The sequence below is a fragment of the Solanum stenotomum genome, chromosome 1 (assembly GCF_019186545.1).
Source record: "Solanum stenotomum isolate F172 chromosome 1, ASM1918654v1, whole genome shotgun sequence".
NCBI lineage: Eukaryota > Viridiplantae > Streptophyta > Magnoliopsida > Solanales > Solanaceae > Solanum > Solanum stenotomum.
Window position 1 is genome coordinate 2,608,207 of NC_064282.1, and position 21,524 is coordinate 2,629,730.

General features: G+C 31.8%; 4 protein-coding genes across 7 annotated transcripts in view; 3 read left to right on the plus strand and 1 right to left on the minus strand.

Annotated features, from left to right (window-relative positions):
• LOC125871945 (tyrosine--tRNA ligase 1, cytoplasmic-like) overlaps nt 1–21,524 on the minus strand; it is a 167,120-nt gene that overhangs the window by 25,006 nt on the left and 120,590 nt on the right. The window lies entirely within an intron of this gene.
• On the plus strand, nt 829–3,177 carry LOC125872069 (uncharacterized). Its single transcript, XM_049552746.1, has 2 exons — nt 829–964; nt 2,316–3,177. Exon 2 carries the CDS (start codon nt 2,340–2,342, stop codon nt 3,003–3,005), a length of 666 nt encoding a protein of 221 aa, XP_049408703.1. The 5' UTR covers nt 829–964; nt 2,316–2,339; the 3' UTR covers nt 3,006–3,177.
• LOC125871920 (cytochrome c biogenesis protein CCS1, chloroplastic-like) lies at nt 6,371–10,080 on the plus strand. The gene is made up of 7 exons (XM_049552635.1): nt 6,371–6,784; nt 8,103–8,322; nt 8,411–8,522; nt 8,794–9,069; nt 9,175–9,345; nt 9,452–9,532; nt 9,621–10,080. The coding sequence occupies exons 1-7, from the start codon at nt 6,445–6,447 to the stop codon at nt 9,819–9,821; spliced, it is 1,401 nt and encodes a 466-aa protein (XP_049408592.1). The 5' UTR covers nt 6,371–6,444; the 3' UTR covers nt 9,822–10,080.
• LOC125871890 (protein DETOXIFICATION 33-like) lies at nt 17,615–20,083 on the plus strand. 2 transcript variants are annotated; one of them, XM_049552597.1, is made up of 7 exons: nt 17,615–17,917; nt 18,071–18,612; nt 18,847–18,933; nt 19,020–19,076; nt 19,156–19,394; nt 19,489–19,694; nt 19,771–20,083. In XM_049552597.1, the coding sequence occupies exons 1-7, from the start codon at nt 17,654–17,656 to the stop codon at nt 19,867–19,869; spliced, it is 1,494 nt and encodes a 497-aa protein (XP_049408554.1). In that variant the 5' UTR covers nt 17,615–17,653; the 3' UTR covers nt 19,870–20,083. The 2 variants fall into 2 exon arrangements, with proteins under 2 accessions (XP_049408554.1, XP_049408562.1); XM_049552605.1 differs by having other exon boundaries at nt 17,729–17,917; nt 18,075–18,612.

A 21,524-nucleotide genomic window follows, 5' to 3' on the forward strand; every position in this document is an offset into this window, starting at 1 on the left:
TTTATTAAGGATTCTAAAATTAGGCAGGAGTTCACGTAAAAAGCCTTAACCTAATTTAATTAAGAAAGCCATTAGGATTTCGACTGTAGTTACTTTTAGGTAAGTGAGAAATAACAGATGTTTACTCTTCATATTTTGTATTTAAGAATATTGGAGAAAAGAATTTGTTTTATAAAAAATGATTTTGGATGGTATAGGCTGTTTTCCCCCCCTTTCTGTTAAAGCATCAAAAAGCTGGAAATTGAGCATCTTTTTTTTGTTGTCTCTTCCGATGTTTTGCTAGAAAAGGAACTTTATTGTAACGCATATAAAGCAATTCCTTATATTATTGAGTGTACTAATGTTACTAGGCCGAACCAATCATGTGCTACTTTTATGTGCATAATATTAAATAAATATCACCTTTTAACCCAAAAAAATAAAAATTAGGCCACCTTACCATAGTTCTCTACGTGGCAATATTGTACAATTATCGAATTGTTATAATTCACTAATAGACAGTTCGTAATTGACTGTTTCTCTTTAATTTATTTATTGACAATTTAGATCGCGTACAATTGTTATAATTCACTAATAGACAATTCATAATTGAATGTTTGATTGACAAATTATATTGAAATCAATTATGAACTTATAATAGTTAGATTTGTTGTTTGCATAATTTTACCTAACTACGAAAATAAATCAGTCTTATTTTTATTTTGATAAGATAAAAAGGATATTTTCGAGTATTGTTCACAAAAATACCTTCCATTTTGTTTAGTTGAAAGAGAGCATAGCGATTAATTAACATTGACAAAACTAGCTAAGCAGACTGTATAGGTGACTAGTAAAATTAGGCAGCTACCGACAATAGGGCTGAGAAAATCACTTTATGGTATTAGCCAAACCCATTCCAAATTTCCCTTTTTCATCTCTTGTGGAGTGTCTGTCATCCATTTTCTTTTCCCTCTTCTGATTCCAGGTGGATTCTCTCTCTTTCTTTCTTTTTTAGCTTACTGGATCTGTTTTGCTTCTTCTTTTTGCCAGTTTTTAGGTAAGAGAATTTGATACAATGTTTTCTTGAATAAAAATTGTTACTTTTGAGAAGATTAATTATGGGTAAATAATGTTTGAATTGACATCCTTGTAGTAGTATATTTTGGTGGGTTCAAGTTCAACTATGCTGGGATCTTGTTTTGGAATATTGTACGTTTCTAATTTTAACTTGTTGGTAGTTTCTTGGGAGATTTAATTAAGGGTCACAAAAAAGTCTTAGAATTCAATTTTCTTTTGATTTGTTTTTTCATATTTTAGGTTGCTATCTTATATCATTGCTTTTTATTGGTATTAGTATCAAGGAAGTTAGATGGTTATCATTATAGTGAAAGTTGGAGACTCTGTGTGAGTTTTCACTTCATGGAAAAATCCTTTCTTTTTGATAAGCAATGCTTCATTGTGAAAATAAACTCATAGAGGACAGCCCTGTAGGCTATGTGCAGTTTTTGCATTTTTGGGAGAGGTTATTTCCACGGCTTGAAATTGTGACCACCCTTGATGACAGAGAAAGCTTAAAACTGAACTTATTACCACTGTGCCTTCACTAACAAACTCATGTCTAGAAAGCTCCTTCACTTATATGCAGGAATGAGTTTCTTTGGCAGTTACTCCTTCTGTTTCTTGTTGACTTGACTTGAAGTTTAAGAAAGTAAATAAGACTTTTGAATCTTGTGGTCTTAAACATATCATGTGGAAAGTTAGAATTAACGAGCTGCCAAAAAAGCAAAGAGACGTTCTTTTCAACACAGACTAAAAAAGAAAGTAAGACAATCAAATTGAAACGGAGGAAGTATTTCTTACTTAAATTTATGCAGAAAATATTTTCATTTCCTTCAGACTTGGTTCTTGATCAGTCTGTGATGTGAAAGTTCAGAAGTAAGATAGTTGAACTGGAGGGTAGTAAGTTATTTACACTATTTGATGTTTATTCCTACGAAAGTAATACAGTGTGGAAATTGGTCCATGTTAGCTTCTTCAATACCCCAAGCTGTAATGTCTATAACTTGTGATAAAGAAAAACTTTTAGGCCTTCGGAGAGGAGCGTTACATACTACTATTATTATTTATAGATTTTCATTTCTCTTTTCTCCGGAAGGCCATTTAAGTTATTGTTCGTGGTGCTTGTAAATGTACTAAAAAATAATGGTTATCTCTCTCTGCTCTATGCCTGGTTAACATTTTCTGCTCTCCTTGTTCTCTGTTTCTTTCTTGTCATTTCATTCCATGATTTCACTAGGTTAAGTAAAGTCCGGCCTCTGGTTATGATTTGCTGGCAGGTTTTTGATTCTTGGTTTGTGGATATGGATTATACGACAGGTGAATCATTGGATGCTTTGCATTCAGCAGATATGAATTCTGACTCTGGTGATTTTGAATGCAATATCTGTTTTGAATTAGCTCAAGATCCTATTGTAACTCTTTGTGGACACCTTTATTGTTGGCCATGTCTTTACGAATGGTTACAAGTTCATTCACATTCCCACGAGTGTCCAATATGTAAGGCTCTCATAGAAGAGCACAAGTTGGTTCCAATATATGGACGAGGCAAAGCAAGTTCTGACCCAAGATCTCGGTTAAGACCAGGAATCAATATTCCTAAACGTCCAGTAGGGCAGAGACCTCAAACCGCTCCAGCTGTAGATATGGACTACCTCCGACATGATGAATATGATTCCATAGGGGGGCTCATGTCCATGCCCATGCCGAGTGCAAGGTTTGAAAACTCAACATTATCTGTTCTTGTTGGAGCTATTTCAGCTTTGTTTAGTCTTAATAATGTACATGGATTTCATGATGCTACTGTTTATGGGGCGACTAGCGGAGTTCCATACCTCTTTTCTGGTTCATTTCACGGAGGTTATGCTCATGGTTTCCATCACTCTAACCACCTAGATTGGACAAAGTTCTTTATGAAGGTGCTTTTCTTGATCGTCGGTTTCCTCTTAATTGTTTCCCTAATTTCATAAATATATAAGTGTATACCCTATAGTGTGCTAAACCTGCATATGTGTAGTAAACCAGTGCAACTTTCTTGCACGTCGTTAGGATTTAGGATTATGTATTTACTGGTATTAATTAGAGCTAGTCTCTACACCATGTTTTCCCTCTCCAATAAAAAGATGGTGGTAGCTTCTCCTTCAAATTGTTTGTAACTAATTAACTAGAGGGTGATGTTTGGGCCTGAGTGAATTCTTGATTCACATTCATGCTAGTTTCTCTTCCGTCCATTTGTATAAACCCATAGGGGCCTTTTGGTAGCTGGTTAAAGTTATGCACATATTAGTAATGTATGGATTAGGTACGAGTGAATCTATGTATTATTTTACGCATGTATTAGTTATTCCACCTTCTATCCAAATAATACATAGATTTTCTCATAACTATACATGTATTAGTTATACGGATATTAATACATGGACAACTTATTTCTTATCCAGCTACCAATCGACTCCATACAATTGTGTATGAAGTTTTTGGTGGGTAATATGTTTGGGCTTGGATTTCATTCAAAGTAGAGTAATTCAAGTTGGACTAACGGCAGCCCAGGTGAAAGTTCAAAATGAGTTCTTGTTTGGCCCAAAAGGGTTATAGGTCCATCCTTTGGATTATTTGCATCGTATGGCCTTTCTTGATGTCACTCTTTAAATTCTGTCCCTCCTTATCCAAATTTAGCGCTCTGGACTAAGAAGGGACAATTTAAATTGTGGCCTCACGAAAGGCCATTTGTGCAAATGCTTTCGGTAAATCATACGTTGGGCTTCTGGTTTTGATTAGTTGTGTATGTTTGCTACTTCTCTCTTATATAATCGACTTTCTTTCTTAAAACGATTGTATTAGTCATGATTTCTTGGTAACTTCTAGTTTGATTGGGAAATTATAGAAAATGAATATTTTCAATAATTATATTAAGTGAAAAATATATCGGTATCCTACAAACAAAGTAAAGCAATATTTGAAAAATTGTTGGAGTGCATTGCATATATTCATCCTGGTACGTAAAGGTAAAGAAAGTCCTTATTTTTTCTGTTTTAATTTGTGGTTCAGTTTCTAATTTGTTGGAATCAAACCATTTTCAACCCTTTGCATAGATGGGAAGTTGAAGTATTAGCATTAAAGTAAGCAACATACGTTTAAACAAGACGCGTGTCTTTTTTTCATATGGTTTCATTACGCAAGAAATGAGACTTTTGTTGAAATTGGTTAGTGTGTAGTCCAATGGAAGTCTTACAAATAGCACATGTCGTGTGTATTATAATGCAAGTTGTAGGCTTATCCTAGCACGCCATCGCTGTCTCGGCGAATCTAAAGTTTATAAGATTTATATTGACAACAAATTAATATTACGTACTATAATAATAACTATTTGGATTTACGTGAATCGTACCCTACCTTGTACACTTCCTTTTTCTTTATAAGAAAATGGTGTTAATTTTATGAGAATGAAAAAGTAAAGTTCTGCTATATATATATTGGTAAAACAATATATAAACGATTTCTTTCCATGTAATTTTAGGTCGGACTTGCCATGTATGTGCCTAATAATTAACTAACCTATGATAAAAATACAACGGAAGCAAATGATCCGTACGAGCAATATATACTAATTTTGAGCTTTGATCAGTCTAATTAGAGACTTGTCGTATATATGTTGACATTGGCAATTCGAATTGGTTTAAGCGATGGTATTATTCTTTTATAAGAATTATTATAAATAATTAAACATATCCAATTAAAGATAAAATAGCTAAGTTAGGATATCCCACAAGTAAAGCAATACTTGGGAATTGTTAGAGTGCATTGCATATATTCCTTGTGCGTAAAGGTAAAGAACAAATAAAATCCTTATTCTAGCTGTTTTCACGGCAAGGTTGGAATCTTGCTTTTGCATAAATGGCAATTTAACAATATTAGTACCTAATTTCAAGGAACTAATTATTTATGAAGCGTACGTATTGTTATTTGTCCTAAACTAACAAGTTTGAGATGAGGCAAATGTAAATTCCCCCTTATTGGGAAATGGGAAGTGATTGAAAATGTTTTGATTTCGTAAGAAATGAGACTTATGTTGAAACATGAAAGGAATGTAGAATTGGTTAGGTTAAACACATGCATATGGTCATGGAGATAGTGTGTATTATAATGCAAGTTGTAGGCTTATGGAAGCACGTCATGCATGGTTGTCTTTGTCCATATGCCTAAGCTTGCGCCATTGTTGTATCATTTAGTACATTACATATTTTTGGGTATTTCTCAATTTTCAACATATTCAGTGTAATCCTGCAAATGAGGTGATTTGGGAAGGGTGTGTATGTAGCCTTAACCTTATCTTGTGAAGGTAGAGACGTTATTTCCGAGCTGGCTCAAGTAAAACATAACATAAATCAAGCATGTAAAACAAATACAGTATTGAAGAAATCATGTTGAAAACGATTAAGAAGAGATCAACAAGTAGCAGCAACAAATAATACGATAATTGAAGCAAAATAAACATGTAATATTAAAATTGAAGAATAAGATAGTAGGATAGTAGTAATAACAATAGAACTACCGATAAGGAAATTAGACAAATTTTGGTTATCTTACCAACCTTCTATCCTAATACGACCTCTATACTTTGATCCAACAATAACTATACGCCCAATCCGCTTTACTTTCAACATCACACTTCTAGTACGTTGACAAGAGTTTTGATCAATCTGCGTGTCTGATTAAAAAAGACTGCATGTTTGCCCCAAAAATAAATACTAGTATGTGATATAGAGAACCATCATTCATAATAATTTTAGAAAAAAAAATGCAAAATGGGTTCATCAAAATATGTATTCCGATTAATTTCCTTCTTCTAGATTACGGAGAATGACAGTTTTATTTACGAGAATCAAAACATCTCAATTTAATTTAGTGTGAATTTATCATCAAATATTGATTCTTCAATTTCTTTAATATACTAAAATTTATATACTCAATAATTGTATAAGAAGTTTTATTAACTCGCGATTTTAAGAATGTAAATTGTAAAAAATATACGTAAAACCCTTTTTATCTCAAATATAATACACTACTAATTAACAATAAATAATACTAATATCATACAAAATGAGACAAATATTTTTGAGCTTGGACTCTTTAGAGAAATGAAGAGGAAAATTATGCATTAATTTACTCTGATCCTTATTTTGTTTGCTTAAAATATTGGCCAAGTAGTACAATTTGTGTAAAAGTACGTTGGAGTAAGTACTAAGAAATATTAACGAAGTACTAAGTATAAATAGTTGTAGTAGTACACACCCTCTCTTGCACCCCCGGCCGTTATATATGTAGATAGATAAATTAACCAAAAATAGTAGTTATAACTCCATAACTAAACCAAATTAATTAAATCCTCTTTTAAAAATTCCCACATCAATGGAAACTCTTAAATTTTCAATTAAGCCCCCCCATTTACATAATCATTTATGGATTCCTCAAAATTCAAGAATTCTTGGTGTTTATAACAAAAAAGGTTCCTTTTCATTTACTCTTACCGGTAAGTTGAAGACTTCAAAATGGAAGAAATTTAGCAAGAAAAAGAAAATTTCTTGGCCGGATTCTGGCGTAGCGCCGCTGCTTTTGGAGAGGAAGAAGGCGGAGGAAGCAACTACTAGCAATAATGGAATTAAGCTTAAAAGGGAATTATTGAGAGGACTATTGGATTTGCCTTTGGCAATTAGTGAGACGTTTGTTGTTGCTGCCTTAATGGCCTTAGGTAATGACAAATACTTGCGCTCTTTTTTCGTTCATCCATGCAGTAGATAGTGGATGTAGTTAAGAACGTACGAGTTCAACTCAACCCAATTTTTTTTTTTACATGAAGCTGATGTATGTTTGTAAAACGTCTCTAACTAAAATTTCAACAAAATATCAAATTTTAACACATAATTTGTAAAGTGCAATTGTTGAATGGTAACAATATAAAGATTGAGACGATCAAGTAAAAATTTTGAATCAACCTCTACTTGCATGCTAATGTAAATATGAAAGACTTGGGCGGGTACAGCTATTAGTAATTCCTCGATGAATAAGCCAATCCTTATGCCTCGTCTATTGCACATATTTGTATACATACGGAGTATAAATAAAAATGTGAATTACATGGGGAGGATTAGTATGAAAATCTGTAGGAAACTTATTTTCCTGCAAATCCCCATGTAATTCACACTTTTCTTGTAGAAACATTTGCAAAATATATGCACACCTGCAGAGTCATTCATAAACTATTGGTGTTCATTATATGAATCCTCAATGTCTATTCCGTGTTCAATTATACGTGTGTGTTTGTATACTTATGATCAGAGATTGCATTATTATGCTTGGATGATTTTTACTTAGAGATTTTGTCTTTGGGCTATTCCTTTCCATAATTATTTGGGCAGCAGCCATTCTAATTGCAGTTCTAGGCTGCAGAACATGCATGATAGACAGAAGATACATTCAATTAATGAGTTATTGGTTTGGCCTTTGATCTTTTGTCATTCATTATTCGGGAATTAGTAGTTCAAATAACAGTCCTAGACTGCAGAGCATCCGTTTTATGGATTACGTGTGATTGGAGTTGTCCATCGATATCAAAGAGGAGAACAGAAAATAGAGCCTGCATTATTTCTATGGTAATAGGACTCGAGTATATTGATGTCTATATATGTACTGAACATTGTTGTTTTTACTAGAATTCACCTTGATGATCAGTTTTCCTTTCTACTTAAACTAATAGGAAACCTTGTTTTTATACCTTCTTGCTTTGGGTTGTTTTTCCTTGAGTCGAGGGTCTATTGGAAACAACCTCTCTACATCTGAGGTAGGGATAATGTCTGCATACACTCTACCTTCCCGGCTCCTAGATCACACACTTTATGGGACTGCACTGGATATGTTGTTGTTTTTATACTAGTTGATAACACTCAAGTATTGAATTCTTCACTTGTTCTTTCTTTTTTCAATTTCTGTATTATAATGTGTGCCACTCTATTTGAATATTCTGTGATAACTGGATTTCTTTCTATTTTCCGTTTTTTCCTTACCTGCAGGAAGTTCTATAATTGGCCAAGGCGATGTTCCAGAATTCGTCTTTCAGAATTTTCCTGAAGATCATCCTCTCTTTGGCTTTTTCTCTTTGAAATGGATCACCCTCGACCTTGATCACATGTTCTCGTCGCCTATTTTCCTTGGGACACTGTCTCTGTTAGGTGCATCATTGATGGCTTGCACATACACAATACAAACTCCACTTGTGAAGGTAGCAAGAAGGTCAGCTTTTGATTTCCAGTTCGAATGAATTTTTTTCCTAAGGTCTCTAAAGGAGATTAAAATTAAAACTTACTGATTATATCTGCAGGCAGTTTTTCTTGAATTCAGCTGAGGCAATTCATAAGCAAGATGATGCAGACACTCTGCCTAGAGAATCGGTTAACAACTCGGGTGTCACACCAATGGGGGCTGGATATGAGGTATATACATAGCAATGTGTTCTACTGATTAGTCTATCATTTATCTAAGTCCTTAGTGTAATAACTGAAATGACAGAGTATACATAATGGAATTAGTGAATCAAGATATATATTGCTCTAGTCGTAGAACAGATGCTAGAGTGCATTAATCGAGAATTATCAACAAGGCTGCTAAAGCACTTCCCTAACTCTTTTCTCGAAAAGTTACTTCGTTAAACAATATAGAAAAAATTGGATTATATTAACATTTCAGCAACCTCTGCATCTTTAGGTATTCGTAAAAGGTCCAACTCTACATGCACTTAAGGGGTTGGCAGATCGAATTGCTTCAATTGGAGTACATTTGGCGCTGCTACTTGTAATGTCAGGAGGAACTCTCGATGCAGCAGGTAGTTTAGGAGAGGTTATGACTGTTCCACGGAGTTTAAATTCTGTTGTGGAGGATGTACTTGCACCATCAGGGGTTCTATCGTCTCCTTCTGATGATGCTTTAAGTACTGATATTCATGTCAATCGATTCTACATGGACTATGATGAAAGTGGAGAGGTATGCACATTCATTTTATGCGAGCTAACTAACTACAGTTTCCCTTTCCACAAACTGCTGAATAACTCATTTTGTCATTTCTATTGACTACAATATGTATTGCAGGTTTCTCAGTTCCATACTGATATTTCTCTGTTTGACCTTAATGGAAAGGAAGTACTGAGGAAAACCATAAGTACTGGAGTTAAACGACCAAACTCCAAACTCCCAATTGAGATTGACAGATCAAAAACTGTCATTGCAGATGCGATTGGTAGTCGTGACTCAGACCTAAAGGTACAAGAATAATAAATCCTCATTTGAAGTAGCAAGATTCAAATAATTTTTATTTTTTATGTTATGTTTGCATTGGTTATTTAGTGTGTACTATGTTTGCCTACAGACTGATTCAGAAGCAATTGTCTATGCTAATCTTGGTTCTTTAATGCTTTCAACTTGCATTAGTTATTTGTCACATGCACAGGTGAAACTTTGTCCCATTTAGACTACAACTTTGACCTAGTAAATTCAACTTCTGAATAGTTTTGACTTGGTATGAATCTTTTCGATAGATCTCGGTCTTCCAAGATGGAATAACTGAGGCAGTTCGTGGTAAGACTAACCAAGACAAGGGAGAGTCCTCGGACACAGTGGATCGCTCACTTGATCAAGTCCCTGAGGTATTTGAATCATCTTGTACAGAGAAGTTTGATAGTTTCATTGGCATCAGAATGCAAGTTGGAATTTGGAACAAGAAAGAATTTGATATGTAAGTAGCTGAAGTTAGTACAAAAATGAGAATGCACAAGTCAAAAAAAGTTGATCACAAAATCTTGATTTGATAAAGACATGTGTAGGACAAGTTATAGATCAAATTATCGACTTTGTAATGTAATTAGCTGTCCCTTGTTGTGGGGGGCTGATAGGTAGAGGTACTACAGGTGTATAAATTAGTATGTATGATAGGTAAAAAAGGTTCTTGGGGATAGATTTTGACTCTTTTACATCACAAAAAATGTTCTGTTTCTGTTTATAGCTAGAAAGAGTTGTATATCTACATGTAAATAGTAGTTGTTCATAAAAAAACATTTTAGGTAACCTGTCTTATTTTCCGGTTTATTAATTCCACTTTTTGCGGATGATATTTGTGGTTATGTGGTAGCATATACATTTTCGGATGCAGCTTAATGTTTGCAGCAGGGGTGGAGAGAGAGTGTTAGTTTAAAATCGATAACTTAAAAAGATTAGAATCTAGAGCTCTTGAAGGTTCAAACATTGGTTGCGCCTCTGGTTATCAGGTTCATCTGAATCCAGTATTTTGAATGTGGAGCATAAATTTATTTGTAAGAATTTACAACTTACATCGCAAAGCATAACTTTAAAAATATAATACACCATAATTTCCTCTAGTATAGTGTTGTTTCTTGATAATTATTTCCCAGTAACATTTTCATAAATGAGGGTTGTGTAACAACTTGTGTTGGTGGGGTTTTGATTACTGTTAGTCAACAGAGTTTGGTGGGACTTGTTTGTTCATAAGATGTGTAAAGAATTTGAACACAAATTTGTTTCGTATAGCTAGCTTTGACAAATAACAACCAGGTTTGCTAAATACCAAATCTTTTAACATTTCCTATCTACCATATTATGGCTGAGCTTTGGCCATTTAATGATCATTTATTTCTTTTTCTTTCTTTTATACCCCAAAAGAGCGTTTTCGCGTTTAATAGGTCTTACACGGTGTGAATCTAAATTAATTAGATCAAGTAATGTCATATGGTTATATACAAATAATTTTTTTAAAAAAGGATAGAGTAAAAATTAAAGTTGACAATTAACGCAAAACTAGTTGGCTTGTGATAATACAACCAACCGGCTTTAATAATAAACAATGATGAAAACTCAATTGGACGAAAAGTTATCTTTTTGTGGTACTATGGACAATTTTTTTCACGAGGGTACACAATTTGAATTCTGTAACATGGTATTTTGATTTGTATTAAATTATCGTGGTAATTAAGAGTGTGGTCTAATAGCGGATGAAAAAAAGTGTAAATCACAAATATCATAGTTAAATTCTAATGGAGACAAAAGAAAAATATTGGATTATTTTTTTGGTTATGTACAGTCAAACTTTGTTATAATGATAGGGTTTGGTTGTAAATATTATGAATGTTATTGTGAAGTGTTATTATATAGGCTAAACACATATGCAGATTCTTAAACTTGTCCCTAAATTTCATTTTGACACTTCAACTCAATCTTGTTCCATTTTAACCCTTCAACTCCAATTTTTATGTTCCATTTTGGCACTTCTAAGTGATGTGGCAGAGAGTGTGCATCACACATTCTCTAAGAGAGTGAAAGACAAAAAAAAAGTATTTTTTTAAAAAATAATAAAAGATTACCCTTCAACTCTATTTCTTTTATGTACCATTTAACACAAAATACTAATTTTATGATTTATTTATTTCTACATATGTTATTCAACTGCAATTTTGCATTTTAAAAATCGACAATCATCAGTTAATTATTGTAAAAAATTAAAACAGACGGATTATCATTGTTTTTTTTATAAAAAAAGTAACAATTTCTCTTTAAGAGTTTTCCTATATTTTTGCGTGAAAAATAACCGACGAAAGTGTGTTGATTTTCTTTCTTAAAAAAATCAATGACAACCCAACGAAGTCTATCGAGTTTCAACATTTTTTGGTAGTGTTATTAATTAGCAATGAACATGAGTTTTTTTTACTCGTATTTAATTAGTTGAATGAAAAAATAGAAAACTGATATTTGAGTTAGTCCAAGTAGACTAGATATGAAAAAAATATATGTGATGTTATTTAAATTAACTAATTGTTTTTTTAAAAAAAAACAACACACTTTCACAGATTATTTTTTCGCACAATAATGTACAGAAACTCTAAAAAAAAAAAAAAACCAATGTTCATCCATTATTTTTTAACACAATAATGGCATGTGAAGTACACACATCTCACTTTGTTGGTTCTTTGAAAGGAAGTGTCAAAATGGAACATAAAAATTGGAGTTGAAGGGTTAAAATGGAACAAGGTTGAGTTGGGGTGCCAAAATGAAATTTAGGGACAAGTTTAAAGGTCTGCAGATGTGTTTGGCCTATTATATATGTATACTGATATTTGACATTTAGATTTCATTTAGTTGTTATAAGCAAAAGTACACAAAAAAATAATTTAATGATTTAGTGTATGGAGAAGAACAAATGCATTTTAAACCAATTTAACCTAAAAAATTGAAAGAGTATGAATGTAAAAAGGTAAACATCAGTTATGAGTTATGATCATAATCGATAGACACCATTTAAATACAATTTCTTCCTTTTAAATAGTTATACTTGAAATTTACTTTGTGAATGACATTGCTATATACATTTTAATATTTTATTTTTATATATAATATGTTTCTTACAAATATCATTACACAATAGTTGAGTATGCTTGTTATGGAGGAATAATTTTACAAAAAAAATATATTGTTATATATAATAAATGTCGATGATATATAAGTAGAATATTGTTACTAAAAAGTAAATATAATATGAAAATCAGTTGCGGAGAATGCTAACATTAAAACGAGGTTTGACGATACCCAATAAAATAGTTCATTTATGTTGATGAGAGATACCACATATCTTACCTAATGAAAAATTAAGGTGCATCATTTTACCTTATTTCTTGCATATTGTTTCTTCTTAAATACGATATATTATTCTTTAACATTATGGGTATAGTTGAAAACAAAAAAATCAATTCAAATTTCTAAAATAGTATAATTATAGCTAGAAAGAGTTGTATATCTACATGTAAATAGTAGTTGTTCATAAAAAAACATTTTAGGTAACTTGTCTTATTTTCTGGTTTATTAATTCCACTTTTTGCGGACGATATTTGTGGTGATGTGGTAGCATATACATTTTCGGATGCAGCTTAATGTTAGCAGCAGGGGTGGAGAGAGAGTGTTAGTTTAAAATCGATAACTTAAAAAGATTAGAATATAGAGCTCTTGAAGGTTCAAACATTGGTTGCGCCTCTGGTTATCAGGTTCATCTGAATCCAGTATTTTGAATGTGGCGCATAAATTTATTTGTAAGAATTTGCTACTTACATCGCAAAGCATAACTTTAAAAATATAATACACCATAATTTCCTCTAGTATAGTGTTGTTTCTTGATAATTATTTCCTAGTAACATTTTAATAAATGAGGGTTGTGTAACAACTTGTGTTGGTGGGGTTTTGATTACTGTTAGTCAACAGAGTTTGGTGGGACTTGTTTGTTCATAAGATGTGTAAAGAATTTGAACACAAATTTGTTTTTTATAGCTAGCTTTGACAAATAACAACCAGGTTTGCTAAATACCAATCCTTTTAACATTTCCTATCTACCTATATTATGGCTGAGCTTTGGCCATTTAATGATCATTTATTTCTTTTTCTTTCTTTTATACCCCAAAAGAGCGTTTTCGTGTTTAATAGGTCTTACACGGTGTGAATCTAAATTAATTAGATCAAGTAATGTCATATGGTTATATACAAATAATTTTTAAAAAAAAGAATAGAGTAAAAAGTTGACAATTAACGCAAAACTAGTTGGCTTGTGATAATACAACCAACCGGCTTTAATAATAAACAATGATGAAGACTCAATTGGACGAAAAGTTATCTTCTTGTGGTACTATGGACAATTTTTTTCGTGAGGGTACACAATTTGAATTCTGTAACATGGTATTTTGATTTGTATTAAATTATCGTGGTAATTAAGAGTGTGGTCTAATAGCGGATGAAAAAAAGTGTAAATCACAAATATCATAGTTAAATTCTAATGGAGACAAAAGAAAACTATTGGATTATTTTTTTGGTTATGTACAGTCAAACTTTGTTATAATGATAGGGTTTGGTTGTAAATATTATGAATGTTATTGTGAAGTGTTATTAAATAGGCCAAACACATATGCAGATCCTTAAAAACTTGTCCCTAAATTTCATTTTGACACTCCAACTCAACCTTGTTCCATTTTAACCCTTCAACGAAGTCTATCGAGTTTCAACATTTTTTGGTAGTGTTATTAATTAGCAATGAACATGAGTTTTTTTTTACTCGTATTTAATTAGTTGAATGAAAAATTAGAAAGCTGATATTTGAGTTAGTCCAAGTAGATTAGATATGAAAAAAAAAAAGTGATGTTATTTAAATTAACTAATTGTTTTAAAAAAAAAACCAACACACTTTCGCAGATTATTTTTTCGCACAATAATGTACAGAAACTCTAAAAAAAATAAAAATAAAAAAACAATGTTCATCCATTATTTTTTAACACAATAATGGCATGTGAAGTACACACATCTCACTTTGTTGGTTCTTTGGAAGGAAATGCTAAAATGAAACATAAAAATTGGAGTTGAAGGGTTAAAATGGAACAAGGTTGAGTTGGGGTGCCAAAATGAAATTTAGGGACAAGTTTAAGGGTCTGTATATGTGTTTGGCCTATTATATATGTATACTGATATTTGACATTTAGATTTCATTTAGTTGTTATAAGCAAAAGTACACAAAAAAATAATTTAATGATTTAGTGTATGGAGAAGAACAAATGCATTTTAAACCAATTTAACCTAAAAAATTGAAAGAGTATGAATGTAAAAAGGTAAACATCAGTTATGAGTTATGATCATAATCGATAGACACCATTTAAATACAATTTCTTCCTTTTAAATAGTTATACTTGAAATTTACTTTGTGAATGACATTGCTATATACATTTTAATATTTTATTTTTATATATAATATATTTCTTACAAAAATCATAACACAATAGTTGAGTATGCTTGTTATGGAGGAATAATTTTACAAAAAAAATATATTGTTATATATAATAAATGTCGATGATATATAAGTAGAATATTGTTAATAAAAAGTAAATATAATATGAAAATCAGTTGCGGAGAATGCTAACATTAAAACGAGGTTTGACAATATCCAATAAAATAGTTCACTTATGTTGATGAGAGTTATCACATATCTTACCTGATGAAAAATTAAGGTGCATCATTTTACCTTATTTCTCGCCTATTGCTTCTTCTTAAATACGATATATTATTCTTTAACATTATGAGTATAGTTGAAAACAAAAAAATCAATTCAAATTTCTAAAATAGTATAATTATGTTTTTTTTAAAAAAAAAAAACTAAAATGACGTTTATAATGTGAGAATACCAAAAAATTATCCTTAAAAGAAGTTTAATTGGATAAACCGACTTTTCCTCTTATAACTTCCTTCCTGACTTTTGTGTCATTCTATTTCAGTGAAAGAGAAAATGACAACACATTTGATCAAATTATATTTCTTAAAAGTTATTACGTGACCAAAAAAGTAGTTTTCGTAATGACTTGGTTCTTAGACTTCAGTGGAAAAATATAGGTAGTAGTAATTAATTAAATTAATAAATGAGTACCACGTATGAAAACGATAATGATAATTTCAAAATTAAGAGGTTGGTAAGATGAACATGTGTGTAGTTAGTTCTTGCTGTCTAATTACGAGATGGATATCATATCATTATCAAATATTATATTATATTATATGATAAGTATAAGATAGAGTCAAAGTATTATAGAGTTTGGTAAGAGTTGAACTTCTACAAAGATTTTACGTTCCAAGTACAATTAACTTGCATGACACCAACTATTTACGCTTTTACATGCATCATCCAAATTAAAAGTGTTACTTTAGAAATACTTTGTGTCAAATAATAAAAATAAGCTCGCAAATCAAAAGTTTCTCTATAATTGAAGAAGGAGTTTGTTGTTAGGCCATCGAAACATAGATAGGGTCAATAATGGAACAAAGCGCCTTTAGGAAGTACTATTTCCGTCCACTTTTAATTATCATAGTTTCTTTTTTAGAGTCAAAGGATACTAACATTTTACGATATATTATTTCATCAATAGACAAAAAATTAAAATTTATAGTATTTTTCGTATAATTTTTGAATATATATTTTTTTTGTTAAAAATATCGAATTAATGTAATCTAATTTAACTTTAAAATTAGTCAAATTAACTTTCAAAAAATACACCATGACAATTAAAAGTTAACAAAAAGGAGTAACACTTTGAGGCAAAAAAACCCTAGAGATAGTTGGTCCAATTGGTCCGCTTCCCAAGTACCAACAATCCAGTACTGAAGATTTTACTTGAAAGGATTTTGCTCGTTATTAAGAAAATTAAAGTAAACATACATAGTAATAAGTGTCTATCGATCAACATGGGTTGTGGTGCACTGGTGGAAGTGTTTCATCCTTAACCAGAGGTCTCGGGTTCGAGCCCTAGGTATGGAGAATATCTTGTTGAGAGCGCCACCCCCGAATGGACCCTGCAGAGTGCGATCCGAATTAATTAGTTGGAGCTCCAACATTGGAGCTCCAGACACGAAAACAAAAAAAAAGTGTTTATCGACATTCTTTATGCTATTATGAAGTTTTTCTTTAAAATTCCATAATAATCATATATATGTTTTGTTTTAGTTGCACATTTTTCTTTATATATACAAGAAAGGGAAAGAATCATATTCAATGTTCATTCATAATAGTCAATACTCAATACATTGATAGATCAACCGAACGAGTATTACAATAATATGATCGAAAAAATATTATTAGCTCTCTCTATATATATATATGTTTTTAATAATTAGTACATCCAGTTGTATGGTACAAATTCAATATTCGATTAGATTTGAATACATTTGTTATACATGTATATGTGTAATATGTCTATGCTAAATTGTTAATAGTGCTACTATTTTATGATATATATGAAAATAGAAGGATAGAGAAATGATAACAGAAATACGAACAAAGTGGTTGAGTTGTATTGAAAGTCAACTATGCCTTTCACCAAATTTTTGATATATTTATTTTTCCATCATGTATGATCTAATAATTAATTAAATTTTTTCTCATTTTTCAACTACGTAATTAGTTCCTAATTTCATAAATAATTAACCTCCCACTTTATCATTAATAATATTACACTACTATTTTTGCAACTGTGTTTTATTCACACCATCTAGTTTGAAAAGGTTGCCACTATAAAAGCAAAAGTAAAAATTAAAAATGGCTTTCACATACTGTAATGTTTTCTAAGCACAAAAAAAAAGATTTTTTCTTTATGGTCAAAGTATTCATGTCTATAAATAGTTGAATAATTTAGAAACTAAAAGGAAGAACACTAGTAGCCAAAATCTTTTCTAGAAAGAGTATACATAACTGATCAACATCTCAATTAATCTATTTTCGTATCTAAACATATCGTGAATAACAATATTTATTGTGACAAGACCTCGATATTTACTTGTGGTGAATTTATTTTCCACACAACATAGTGAAAAAAAAAAAAAAAAGGTCAGTGTTTTATTCTTGTTGTCTATTATTAGTGACTTTTTATTGTATGCACGTAGTCCGTTGCTACCAACTTTTATATATAAAATATAGTTGAATTTAACTAACAAGATAGCATGTAATTAGGGAAAAAAAAAACAGAGGAAGAAAACAGGGGATTTTGTTACAATGGCAGTAGAACCATTGGGGAGTTTTGAAATGGAAAGGAGATTTGAAGGTGATGATAGTGATGATGCTAAGAAGATGAGTAAAAAGAGCTTGAATGAATCCAAGAAGTTATGGGAAATAGCTGCTCCTGCCATTATCACCGCGGTTTCTCAGTTCTCCATTGGATTTGTTAGCATTGCATTCGTTGGACATCTTGGTTCTCTAGAGCTAGCAGCCATCTCTGTTGTTCAGAATGTTGTTGAAGGTTTTGTTTTTGGAATTATGGTACGTAATTGCAATGTGTTTGTTAGATTGTGCTACTATAAGCTGTTAGAGAGAACGTACTTTTAATTAGTTACTTAATTATGTGTTTGATGTGTTCATATGGATTGAATGTTTTCTTTGTTCTTTGTGTGTGTTAAATGTGTGTTGTATTAGTTAGGGATGGGAAGTGCTCTTGAGACACTTTGTGGACAAGCTGTTGGAGCAGGACAATTTGATATGCTTGGCGTAAATCTACAAAGATCATGTGTGATTACTGTAGCGACAGCGTTGTTATTGACACCTTTTTATGTATTCACATCAGAAATATTGAAGCTACTACATCAGGACAAGGAAATTTCAGAAGTTGCAGGGAAGTACGCGATTTGGGTGATTCCTCAACTCTATGCTTACGCGTTGAACTTTCCTGTTCAGAAGTTCTTACAAGCTCAAAGCAAAATATGGGTTATGACAGTAATCAATATTGTCATATTGGTATTTCATATTGTATTGAATTGGGTGCTGGTGACAAAGCTCGGACATGGCCTTTTTGGTGCTGCTATGGCAGGGAACGTCTCGTGGTGGCTCGTGGTTTTAGCTCAGATTTTCTATGTTATTGCTGGGTTTTTTCCTGAATCATGGACTGGATTTTCTATGTTAGCTTTCAAATCTCTCTGGAGTTTTGTTAAATTATCACTTGCATCAGCAGTCATGTTATGGTAAGTTCTATTGATTTTTAGTCATACAAGTACTTTTTATTCTTGAGTTATGGTCAAAAACACGTCTGAACTGTCACTATTCGTGAGTTTCACACCTCAAATAGTTCAGATTGATAGTTATAGGTGCTCGCGAAAAAAAGAAGATAGTTTAGGTCTGTTTTTAAGCATTCTCTTTATCCTTATATGATTGTTATGATGATTCGATGATATATTTGACTTGTGAAACATTGGCAGTCTGGAGCTTTGGTATTTTACTGTGGTGATCCTCATGGTTGGCTGGTTAAAGAATCCGGAAATAGCAGTAGATGCTATATCAACCAGGTACTAAACCTTTGAATTTTAATAGAATTTGATTAGTTTTTTCTAGGCTGACGTTGTTCTTACTCTTTTCTCATGTTTTTTCACAGCTTGGCGTTGCAACTTTGGGTACTAATGATCACTCTAGGTTTCAATGCTGCAATCAGGTTTACAAAAATCACATTTTTGTGTTATCTATTTCACGTCAAGTATTCCTCTTTCACACTTCAAATCCCATGGTTGCAGTGTTCGTGTTTCCAATGAGCTAGGAGCTGGTCGTCCAAAAGCTGCAAAGTTCTCAGTAGTAGTTGCTGTAATTACATCAACTCTAGTCGGAGTTGTATTTACAGTTGCTGTAATTGCTACTAAGAACTATTACCCGAGATTGTTTTCTGATAAACCTGAAGTCATACATGAGACATCTAAGTTGGCATACTTCTTAGCTGCTACTATCTTTCTAATGAGCATCCAACCTATACTTCATGGTAATCAAAATTCATCCCAAATGTTGAAAAAAACGACACTAAAGACAGTCCTAGTGCTAAGTTATTTGAACGAACATTTCTTGTGCAAGTGCAGGGGTAGCAGTTGGTGCTGGATGGCAATATTCAGTCGCGATTATAAACATTGTTTGTTACTATATGGTTGGGCTTCCATTAGGTGCTTGTCTTGGTTACATTGCCAATACTGGTGTTAAGGGAATTTGGACAGGAATGCTCGTTGGTACCCTGCTTCAAACAATAGTTTTGACGTTCAAAATGTGGAAAGCTAATTGGCGAAAAGAGGTTTGAAAGTTTACAAATCTGAAATTTGATCCACAATTTATTTCGGGAATGTGAATGTATACTTTATCTGATGCAGGCAATTCATGCTGAAGAACGCATCAGAACATATGGCGATCAGCCTTCTCAAGATGAGATTGAGCACATTGGTTCGCGTAATACCTCGCCTTTGCAATAAACAAAGTAGATCATACAAGAATCGGATAGGTATATAGTATAGTAAAACCGGAAAATTTTGCATTAGAATTGTTTAGGACTGCAACAAAAATTTGGTCATAATGGACCTGATTGCGCAAGTCTTATATTTTCGTACTTACAATTTTTGGTGTTTACCAAACGCGATGAAGATGTAAAGAATTGAACTCTGCTACTTCCTAAATAAATTGTGTTTGCTGCCAAAGGGGAGCGAGGTGGGGGGTTCGTGGGTTGGAAGAATTAGTAGCTTTTATTTTCTGTAGTTCTTGTATTTGTACTAGAAAATTAAATAAATATATATGTATATTAATTTGTGAACTTCTAACAAAATTGATAGATGATTCGGTGGTAAGGAAATATCTTCCATGCTAGTGGTAAGGAGAGTACTATTTTTCATGCTAGAGTTGTGGGTTCGAAACCCCAAACTCTTTTTAAAAAAAAGAAATTTAGAACTCTTAATTTCTACATATAGAGATAGTGGTCTTTATATGTCATTCCATGAAGGTTGAAGATTAGCCATATATGACGATTATTCAATCCCGATATCTATCAACTCTAGATGCTTCTCCATCTATCATTTTCTTTGAGTTCATGCAAATTTTTCTTTTAAGGGAAAAGAATTAACCTATGTATTTATCGGTTACTAATTTAAAAGCCCTAGAATTTGAAAAGTCAAAGTTAAGAAAATGAAAATACAAATTATAGGAATGGTATAGACATTAATATGTGATCTACTAGCATTTATGAGAATTTACAAAATTCAAAATGCTGGTAATCTAGTCAAAGACTATATAAATCTTTGTCAATTAGTATTATTTACCCTTTATTTATGTTAGGGCTCTATATAACATCATTCAAGAAGTAAACTACCACTAAGATTTATTTTTTTTAATTGATGAACAGAGTTAATAGCCCTTTCAACAAATTATAAGGTCAGATACCTGTTATTTCAAAGCTTTTATTAAACTTTTAAATGCAATCTTTTGCTCTTTGTTGATAATTTTAAATAGTGTTTTGTTTGTTAAATATACTTTTGACAGTTTGAATTATTTTTTTACTGAGTTAAGATCTGATGTTATAAAGTTTTCCCTAGTAACATTGCTGGATTCCCCTCACTGCAGTACTTTTTATTATTGTATTATTTTCTCATAGGATGTTAGAGTACAAAGTTTTCCCCAATAAAAAGTCGTGTTACTTTTTAAACTCTGTTCCAAATTAAAATTAAACAAATAAATTGAAACGGATCGAGTAGTTTGATAGAGAGATGATATGAGTCATTGCTTAGATAGAACTGGATCTACACTTCTAGAAGTAAATAAAGATTTGTTTCCTTTTTTATTTTTTTATGAAAGGAAATTAATAAGAGAATAAGAACATAGAAGTAAACAAACCTGACCAAATATTTTTCGTATTTTAAGGAATATATTTCTTTGGAAAAAAGACTATTAAAACTTCTGTAGAGAAAAAGATAGATCTGCCTACATAAAATCATGGACAATTTAAATATTTGACAGATCAATTTGCAGTACTAAACATGTACTCACTCCGTTCCAATTTCAAGTATTTTAGTTTGACTAAACAGGAAATTTAAGAAATAAAGAAATACTTTTGAATTATGTGATTGTAAATTAAAGATGT

Bases quoted from the DNA above. Each gene is read 5' to 3' on its own strand.
- LOC125872069 (XM_049552746.1), top strand. From the start codon at position 2,340: ATGGATTATACGACAGGTGAATCATTGGATGCTTTGCATTCAGCAGAT.
- LOC125871920 (XM_049552635.1), top strand. From the start codon at position 6,445: ATGGAAACTCTTAAATTTTCAATTAAGCCCCCCCATTTACATAATCAT. The intron at 6,785-8,102 runs GTAATGACAAAT...CCTTACCTGCAG, and splicing joins TGCTGCCTTAATGGCCTTAG to GAAGTTCTATAATTGGCCAA. The intron at 9,533-9,620 runs GTGAAACTTTGT...TCTTTTCGATAG, and splicing joins GTTATTTGTCACATGCACAG to ATCTCGGTCTTCCAAGATGG.
- LOC125871890 (XM_049552597.1), top strand. From the start codon at position 17,654: ATGGCAGTAGAACCATTGGGGAGTTTTGAAATGGAAAGGAGATTTGAA. The intron at 19,395-19,488 runs GTAATCAAAATT...GTGCAAGTGCAG, and splicing joins CATCCAACCTATACTTCATG to GGGTAGCAGTTGGTGCTGGA. The intron at 19,695-19,770 runs GTTTGAAAGTTT...TATCTGATGCAG, and splicing joins AAGCTAATTGGCGAAAAGAG to GCAATTCATGCTGAAGAACG.